This window comes from Trachemys scripta, chromosome 3, assembly GCF_013100865.1.
Source record: "Trachemys scripta elegans isolate TJP31775 chromosome 3, CAS_Tse_1.0, whole genome shotgun sequence".
Taxonomy (NCBI): domain Eukaryota; kingdom Metazoa; phylum Chordata; order Testudines; family Emydidae; genus Trachemys; species Trachemys scripta.
The window spans coordinates 74248158-74258337 of NC_048300.1; the positions used below are offsets into that span (position 1 = coordinate 74248158).

The following is a 10180-nucleotide window of genomic DNA, read 5'->3' on the forward strand; positions in this document are numbered from 1 at the left end:
CTTAGAGCACTTTCTATGCATAAAGTGCTGTACACATGCTAACTGATCTTCAGCACAAATATTTATCTCAATGGGTGACTATAGGCCTGAATTCCTAACTAACAGAAGCTTTATGCTCTACAGACTGTCAGGATTGTGAAATAATTAGCCAGCTCACAAGCATGCCAGAAAACTTTTGGTGACTGGTTAAAATGATGTGTCCTACTCTTGTTAAGAGAAGATCTGGGGAAAAAAATTTATTGGTGTCAGTATTGCAGAAACAGGTTCTTTTCATAGGAAATAAAGTTTATATAAAGGAAATGCTTGGAATATGGAGAATAAAGTGTATTGAAAGTATTCATGACACATGCTTGAAATAATGTATCAGTTTAAGAGGAAGTTTTGAGACTAATCAGTGCCATAAAATGTCTATTTTAAATAGTGAGGAGTTTAAGGAATGAATGTTAATTTAGTGAGCGTAGTAGGCATTGAACAAAAAGGTATGTTATATCAGAGACCAGATGACACATTATAAAGTGCCCCTTGAGGTTTTGTAGGTAAGGTTGAATTGACTTTTTCTCTTGAATCAGGGATTCTTCCACTTCTGTATAAAGAATTCAGCATATCCTCAAATTATAACACTTACTGAATATATAGAATATGTTATGTATTTGTGGCTTAAATGCTAAAGGTTCTCTTCTAGCCCCCAAAGACAAGGGCTTCAGTCTGGCTCATTCCCAGCACACTAGGAATTTATATTTTTAAGTTCAGGTTCTTTTCTGGGGATCAGTAGAAAAAAGATCTTTGTACCTCTTGCTCCAAGAAGGTAGATTAGGTATGGTAGTCATATGTTCCCAAGACCTTCCACTGGAATATGTGGAATGGCCATCTAATTGATATAGCAATAGCTGATGTCAGTAGCATATGTCTGCCTATGTATGTTCACATTGGATAGGTTCAAGCATGGGTAGTCACGTAGGCTCAGATGAGACCTACAACATTTCCATAAATTAATCTTATTAGTCTGATAATTACCTTTTTAAGTTAGGAAAGCTTGAGGGTTTGAAGAGGCTGTCAACATCGCTATAATCTTTTAAAGGTATCAGTATTTGCAAGAAATTTAAGGGGGTATTTTCTAATTTAGATTTTTACTAACTGCAAAAGAACATTCGCCACAGACTTTGGACACACTTGACAAACTTAAAACAGACTAACAGTTGACCTACTGAGAGCACTACCCCAGCAACACCAAGCTTACTACTGCAGGAGGGGGTCCCTGCCCTTCCCCAATTACAGCCATTATGTCTCTGCTATAGCTCTAATGTCAATCATCTTGTGTTTGAGGACTGATAATCATGGAAGTGTTTGGGACATTAAAGGCCCCTTGTGTTCCTCTCTCTTCCAGGCCATTGATGAGCCTCCATATTTGACAGTGGGCACTGATGTGAGTGCTAAATATAGAGGAGCCTTCTGTGAGGCCAAGATCAAGACAGCAAAAAGACTCGTCAAAGTCAAGGTATGTAGTTTTCCTGTTAATTTTTCAGAAAAATTCATGGATATTGTGAATGTCATAACATGCAGATACACTTTACTCATGATACACTCAAGGGGTTTAGTCACATCCATTACTCAACTCCCCTTCCATGCTGACTGGCATTGAAAAAAAGTGTGGCATTAGGGCTTCTGCATGTGCTACCTAACCATCCCTTCAGGAGCATCATGCCTATTTCTCTTCTTCAGGCAGTGTCTTCAGTCGCTCTTCCTGTGATGCTCCTTTATGCCTGCCTCCCACACTGTGGCCCCTAAAGCTACAGGCTGGTTGTACAGCTATAGTCTTAGGACTTGTCTAAGCAAACAGTGTGTGGTAAGTTGGGAAGTAACTGTGCCTCATACTAGCTTGCCAAGCCCTAGAGGTCTGAGTGGACCCTGCTGGTGCTCATTAAAGGTTTCCCCGATGTATTTTATCTACTTCCACTGTGAAAGACATGCTTTTACATTGCAGCTTACCATGTACTAACTGTTCATATAGACAAGCCTTAAGATGAGATGTAGTTCATTTTACAAGTATCCTGGGGTAGCCATGTTAGTCTGTATCCACAAAAACAACAAGGAGTCCAGTGACACCTTAAAGACTAACAGATTTATTTGGGTATAAATAAAACCCACTTCTTCAGATGCATTGAGTGAAAATTACAGATGCAGGCATTATTATACTGACACATGAAGAGAAGGAGAAGAATGTGTCAGTGTAATAATGCTTGCATCTGTAATTTTCACTCCATGCATCTGAAGAAGCGGGTTTTTTACCCATTTATTTTATGCTCAAATAAATCTGTTTAGTCTTTAAGGTGCCACCAGACTCCTTGTTGTTCATTTTACAATTATTTTTCCATAGGTTTAAGGCAGTGCTTTTTAGGAACACATGACTTTACCATCTAGCAGACTACTACTGCTTCAGAGAAAGGGGAAGCCTCTTCCGTCTTCAGATGAAGCATCTAGTTAACTGTTAAATGCTATTCATTTGTGGACAGGAATTCCTTCCTGATCCCTAAGCTGTCCAGTTGATAATTGACGCAATCAGTATAAATCAGATACAGTCTATCTGCATGTTGTAGAGGGAATACTCGGTATAGTTTTTAAAGACTATTATAAACTAGTTAAAATACAACTAGAAGGATACAGGGCAACTTCTGAACTTGTCTTGAGCAGTTAAATCTATTATCGATCATCTAAGTTTGTATGTTTGAATAACAGTAGCAGGAAAGTGCCTGCTCAAGTTTTCTTATCCGTGCCTATGAAAAACCCAGTGGAGAAAGCTAGGAGGGATCAAGAATTAAGGAAAACTCAGCACTGTAATACTATCTCTTGCTAAATTGCATCTGAGCTATTGTGACAAAACACTTTATTGAATAACGAATCTTCAAGAAAATATTTTTCACACTATAGCTCAGCTGAAATCTAAGAGCATAATATTACAGTACTGAGCTTTTCCATAAGTGCTCTTAATCCCTGCTAGATCCCTCCATTGAGTTGCCTGGTTGTAATAAATGAAACACCAAAGTAAGTTTTCATCGTTGTTGTTGTAGTGAGCACTTGACTGTTTCCTTCTATTACAGACTTGGATTATAAAGTGTTTGACTCCAGTTGCATGACTTAGCTCTGTATAGACAGCCATTGCCTTAGGCTCTCAGCTGGTGTCCGTTATAATGGTAGACAGCTAACACTTATACCAAAATGTAGGATGTGTTTTAAAAAAACATAAACAAAATATAGTGCTAACAGAACAGTTCACGAAGTTGTTGCAACATGAACAGTTAAGAATTTCTCCTCCAGCTTAGTGAAATCTGTGTTAGGAAACCCCTCCAGGTTCCCTAAGCATTTAATATAATTTAATAGCTTAGATATTCTGTAAAAGGAAGCTACCTTCAGTATGAACAAACAATGAGTGGAAAGTGTAAACTTACACCTTATTAGGGCCGGCTCTAGGCACCAGTGTAGGAAGCAGGTGCTTGGGGCGGCCAGTGGAAAGGGGCGGCATGTCTGGGTCTTCGGTGGCAATTCGGCGGCGGGTCACTCTCGGAGGGAAGGGCCAGCTGCCGAATTACCGCCGAAGAATGAAGCGGCATGCTAGAGCTGCCGCCAATTGCGGCTTTATCTTTTTTTTTTTCTTCTTTTCCTTTGCCGCTTGGGGCGGCAAAAAAGCTGGAGCCAGCCCTGACCTTATTGATCTATATGAAATGATAGACACCGGAAAGGCAGCGAGGGTGGGACACAGTGAGACCCACTAACCTGTGCTATGAAGACCTTCCATAAAAAGTTATCACAAAATGGATTTTATGGCCTGAAGATTACCTGAAGCATCTCCTTGAAGTGGTAGAATAAGTCTTTCTTGCCCCAGTTAAAATCTTAATAAAACTATTTTATACAAGAACTACAAGGACATTTTAATAGGGATAATGTCAGGTTCACATAGGCTGAGGCAGAATTTAACACAAGGGGCAATAGAGGTGTACTAATTTATCTTTATGGTCTGAACTACCATGATTGTTAGCTTCTTGGGGCAGTGACTGTCTCTTCACTACCCATTTATGCAGTCTAGGACAATAGAGTCCCAGTACCTATTTGGGACCTTTAAGTGCTACAGCAATACAAGAAGTTAAAATAGACTAAAGTAAAACAGTGATGTTCCTAAGTCTGTTTTAAGTTTGAGATGTTTAACAAATAAGGAATTTTAAAAGTTCTTTAATCTAACAGTGACCCCTAATTTCCCCAAATGTTATTCAACTCTTTCTGGCACACTTTTGATTTTTCAAGATTTTCAGATGACACTTGGGCCATATGGGAATTTTTCATCACCAACTCAGTGCTTCTGAAGTTTTTGGTAGCTTGCTTGCTGCATATTTCCCCACCCCCAGTTGTTTGTAGCCTCTACTCCAGTCTCCTATCACACATAAGGGAGTCATCTTCATTTTACCAGCAAAATCAAAATTATCTTTATAACATGAATTTTAGCTTGCAGATTCTGTTTAAATGTCATCAGCATGGTCTATTTTACATAATTCATGTAGGAAGAGCAACAGGCTTTTCAGAACTAGAAATGACTTACTTGATATATAATAAGTAGTTTTAGCTGTTCTCTTTTCCTCTCCTCTCCATTTAACTTAGTGGTGTATTTCTAGAGGCGGTTGTACGGTCTTGTATAAAAAAAAATCCTACATAAAAGGCACAAGAACTTAACATAATTTAAGTTTTTCAGCAAAGAACCGTTATTTCTGCATCAACTTCCATTCAACTCAGTAAACTGAATTAAATATTAACGCAAATAATCAATTCGGTATTTTTTGTTAGTATTGAAATCATTTTTAGAATGTCTCACTTTTACACTTCCCCCAAGTCTTATGGGTGCTACAGAATTTTGTAACAGTGCAATTGTATTATGAAAATTGAAGTGGGAGACAGCTGAGATTTGGAGCAGTTTGGACTTCTAAAAGGTGTAGGAGGCACTGAAGTTTCATGGTTCAGGAAGCAGAGGCTTTTGGAATGGAAATGGTGGCTCTTTTCTTCCCCCCTCCCACCAGATAGTGTTGGGCATGTTAGTTTTACCCAGCGAATATGGCAGTTCTCCCCTCTTTACCTTATCCCCAATATAAACTGCTGCACCCAAAGCTAAGCATGTTAGTTGAATGTTTTAGTGATCATTTTTTAAATAGTTATGATATGTAAATAATCTTGATTAGGCTTCAGTGAGTGCCTAATTAAGATGAATAAAGACAGTTCATACTTTGAGCTATTTTTCCAGCTAGTTCAGTTACAGACTTGACACACCATTGCCCAAGTAATTTCCTTCCCAGCAGTAAAGGCTAGAAACTTAATTTTTTTTTTAAAGTTAGATTTTTTTCTTCCAAAATCTTTGGCAAGGGGTGGTTGTTTCTTTAACTAGTTTGTTAGCATTAGACACAAGACCTATGTGTATGGGTATGTGTGACAGGGTTTGAGGGTGTAAATCCAGGCCAATAAGAGGTTGTATCACCACTTGCTACTCTTTGTGCCTCTCAGTGCTTTGCTGCTATAGCTCCCGGCCTGGGATGCTCATAACCAGCCTACAGGCATGCAGATCACAGCTCGAGTGTCTGTGTGCTAGACAGCCCTGGTTCAGCAGCTCTGACCCCAGCAGTCTGTCTACAGTCCCACTTTGGCTTCCACCAGCCTTGGTTACAACTGCAAGGTGACACCCTCTCTCCCCCCTGACCCAGATTTCCCCAAAATCATGTGCTCTGCAATGTCCAACCCTCTCCCGAACAGTTTAGAGGAACAAACAAACCATGTTGTTTCTCTGAAGACACAAAAGCATATCACTGCTCAATAACTTAATTGGGGTAAATACGCCCCTTCATTTAAATAGTGCACTGAGTTGGTTTATAGTAAAAATAAAATTTATTAACAACAGGAGATAGGTTAAATGATGCCAAGTAAAAAAGAATAAAGTTAGAAAGGATTACAACCCCCCAAAAAGTGAAAACATGCATCTAAAAGTCTGAAACTTAATCTAGCAGAATACAGGCTTTGTGCAAGATGGCTTCTCTCACCAGTCTCCCTTCTTCCTAGCCATGGCTCACTTTCTCTCAGTCAGAAAGTTCCACAAAAGCACAAGGGGCTGACTTCCCTTGTCTTCCTAGGTGAAAAGATATTTGCCTAAACAGGTTTCTTACCTATATTTAGTTCCAAAGACTTCAACCCCCCTTTGGTTGAAGGACCCATCTTTCTCAGTTCCTAAGAGTGCTGTTCCCTTGTGTCTGTCTAGAAATGGATGCCAAAGAGCTAAGGGTGAACCATTCAAGAAATATGTTTGCTGATGATGTTTTAAAGAAAGTCCCTATTCCATGATGAAATATGTTTGAGCTATAATGTATCTTAATTAAAACTATATTTAGATAGGTTTTTTCCTCAAAAAGCATTTTATCAAAAAAATCCAATTTTTTTTTTAAATCATTGATTTTTATCCACCCTGCTTATCTTCTAAAGTTAAGTGACTTTTTTTCAAGAGGCAGGATGATCTCATGCTGTTTTTTCCTTCTCATGGGCTTCCCATCCCCTGCAGGTAAATGGAGCTTCCATTGTTTGATGCCACCATTCTTAATTTATATAGGAGACAGGTAAATAGCTGTCTTCTCTCCTGTCTGGGAAGACTGTGCAACCTAATATCAGTGAATATCCATAATTCTTTATATGGTGTTGATTAATACCGTGAATTGTATGTATTATCAGCATGTCATAGGCTGTAAGAAGGGACCTCACTCTGTATACAATATTACTGTATTATAAAAGTATATAGTCTGTTGATTCATTTGTTTATCAGTTGAGGTTCATCCCCTAGCTGTATAGACTAGTAAATCTTTACAACATATTCTTTGAAAGATAAAACCCAGACCAAACCTCTCTCTCTCCAGCTGGGTGTAGACACCATGCTGTCTCCTCCCCCATTTGTTAGTATGAGATTTGCCTCCATCGCTTGTTAGCTTGATGGGTCTGTTCAGGTAATATGTAAATACATTGTCATGGTCTTTCAAAGTACTTTGGAAGTAACTCCCAGGTTGGGAAAACACATTTCTTTGTCTAGTTCACACCTGTTTACCAACTCCTCCTGGCATTCCCGGTTTAAAACACACTTCAATCATAATTCTAGTATATATTCATAACTAAGGCTATGTTTTAGTCACAGGTATTTTTAGTAAAAGTCACGGACAGATCATGGGCAGTAAACAAAAATTCATGGCCTGTGACCTGTCCATGGCTTTTACTATATACCCCTGACTAAAACTTGGGGGGGGGGGGAGGGTCAGCGCACGGCCCGGAACCCCCGCTGGTGCTGGGGGGTTGGGGGTTGGGGTTGGCAGGCTCGGCAGGCTCCCTACCTGGTTCAGCACCTCCCCCTCCCCAGCAGCAGCAGAATTTGGGTGTGGGAGGGGCAGGGGGTTGGGGCACGGGAGGGGGTGAGGCGGGCTCTGGGTGGCGTTTTCCCGGGTGCTCCCCAGAAGCAGTGACATCCCCCTCGCTCAGCCAATAAGGGGAGTCACGGCCAGGAAGCTCTGCATGCTGCCTCCACCCAGAGCACTAGCTTCACATCTCCTATCGGCTGGGAGCCACAGTCAATGGGAGCTGCAGGGGCGGTGCCTGCAGGCGGAGGCAGTGTGCAGAGCTGCCTGGCCACACCTCCACCTAGGAGCTGAGTGTGGGGGATGTCGCTGCTTCTGGGGAGTCCCCCAGGTAAGCGCTGCTTAGAGCTTGCCTCACCCACTCCCATCCCCAACCCCCTCCACACCCAAATTCTGCTGCTGGGATGGAGGGGACGCAGTGGCCAGAGACTGCTGCTGCAAAAGTGACAGAGGTGACGGAAAGCCACAGAATCTGTGACTTCCATGACCTCCGTGACAAACTCACAGCCTTATTCATAACTCTTAATACCCACAGCGTACATACATTACACAAGAATACTAATGATCAGTGAGTTATTAGTTTTTAAATGATACCGCAAGGCATATTTTGTACAAAGATTATTACAGTTGTATGTATGTTGTGAATACAGGGGTGCTTAGTGTCAAGGTGCCAGTCCAGTGACGCTCAGCATGAAGAGTCAGAATGCAAAGTAGTTTTATTCACCTGAACTATACATTTCTGGGCTTCATAAAGTCTATTTAAATGTTTTAATGTTTGCAGTTTAGAAAACTGCACTACTCATGATTTCCTACCCACCAAAAAAAAAAAAAAATTAACTCTAGCTTACCTAAGTATTTTCCCCCTGAGCAACGTATGAATGCATGCATAGAATAAAGCATTGTTGCCTTACACCCAAACCAGTCCTCCAAGAAGTTTGCATGGTATTTACCTTTAACAGAACAATGACAACTTAACACTCCTCTGAAAGTTTACCTAAGCTTTGTCTACACTACACAGCTTTTAGCATAAAAGTTGGGCAGTGTAAATGCTGTTTGTCGGCACTTTTGCCGACAAAATAATTCCACCCCCTCCGAGCGGGGTTCGCGTTGTCAACAGGAGAGTGCTGCTGGCAGCAAAACTTTTGTCTTTTGGGTGGGGCTTTTTTTAAGTGGCAGTGTAGGCAAAGCCTGACTGTTAAAAGTAAGGCTTAAGATCACCAACTGAGAGGCTAGAGAATTCTGTTCAGCTTGTACATTTGACAGCATGTTGTCTATAGCCACTTTTACCACTTCCCTGCAGAGTTTCCTCTGTTTTACATGTATCTTTCACTCAACAATGGGGAGAGAAACAAAACAAAAGTGAGATTGTAGAACCATAAACTGAGGCCAGGAGTACAATCTGAAGCTGTTTTTTTAAAGTTGTAAATTTAAATAGAACCATTGCTTTAAGGACTATGTTTTGGGTCTAAATATGTTGATTTTATCCTGTTATTTGACTGATCAGCCATTTTAGATGGCACCAGTTAAAATCTTTATGCAAAGTTTGTTTGTTTTTACAGCGTTTCTTTGCATCAAGGTCACTTGCAAAATAACTTTTTTGAAGTGTTTAAAGTTATCTTGTAAAACAAAAATATCTGAGTGACAGAGCTTCAGCAAATTGAACAGCTACAGGAGGCTGGTTGAATGCAAGATGAGAATTAGAGAAAAAGGAGTGCTTACGCTTTCATGTACTTACGCTGCTCAACTGTATCAAGTGATTGTTAGTTGAATTATATTTTCTAGGTAACATTTAGACATGATTCTTCAACAGTGGAAGTGCAGGATGACCACATAAAGGGCTCGTTAAAGGTAATACATTTTTTGAATTTCAGTAGAATTCAAAGTCATTTATCAAAATGTGTTGATAGTTATGTCTATCTAAGGTTACATTTTTTTCTTTTTTGGGAATACTGATTAGGAAGGTAGAAGTCTTTCTATGGGGATGAGAATTTAAAGAGTTTTTAAATATGTAGGGTATGATATGGTAATCTGTGGCTGGTCTGAACATACAGTCCTGCCATGACATAAGCCCGTTCCATTGCCCATTGCAAAGAGCGAAACCCAGCACTGCCAGTGTAGAGTGACAAGGTATAAAGGTCATTTGTTTAGCAGATTCCCTGCTAACCACAGGGAGAAGATTAACAAGAAACTACCCATCACCCTGAATATTAAGTAGTTTTAGCCGATTCATTTAAGATTTCTACCCTGCTACCAGGGGAGAAAACAAAGCTGGTTCCTCAGTTTAAGTGCTTGGTCACAAATCTTTTTTGACCAGCTTGCAGATGTTTTGGTGCAAATCACACCCAATTTCCGTTTTTATGTGGACTCCTTAAGAACATGAGGGATGTCCTTGTTTCCCTGGAAAAATCTTAAAGCCACACCTATTAGTTCCCCATTTTATTTTCTACCAGATCAAGAGATGTTAAATTGATAAGTCAATGTTAAATTGATTTTAGTATTCACAGGCATTTGCACTAGTTTAAACCTGTCCTTACAGATTTTAGAATCTATATCAACTTTGTTTAGTTCAGCTCTAAATGCTCTCTAATTATGAAAGTAAATCATGTTTATTCAAGTATCAGAGGGGTAGCCGTGTTAGTCTGAATCTGTAAAAAGCAACAGAGGGTCCTGTGGCACCTTTGAGACTAACAGAAGTATTGGGAGCATAAGCTTTCGTGGGTAAGAACCTCACTTAGAAGAAGTGAGGTTCTTACCCACGCAAGCTTATG

General features: G+C 40.1%; 1 protein-coding gene across 3 annotated transcripts in view; it reads left to right on the forward strand.

The window, feature by feature from the left end:
* Positions 1-10180, forward strand: part of ARID4B (AT-rich interaction domain 4B) — a 154278-nt gene that overhangs the window by 39016 nt on the left and 105082 nt on the right. For all 3 annotated transcript variants that reach the window (XM_034765068.1, XM_034765070.1, XM_034765069.1), the window contains exons 3-4: positions 1385-1495; positions 9195-9260. In XM_034765068.1, the coding sequence (XP_034620959.1) occupies positions 1385-1495; positions 9195-9260 (177 nt within the window). The remainder of the gene's footprint in view (positions 1-1384; positions 1496-9194; positions 9261-10180) is intronic.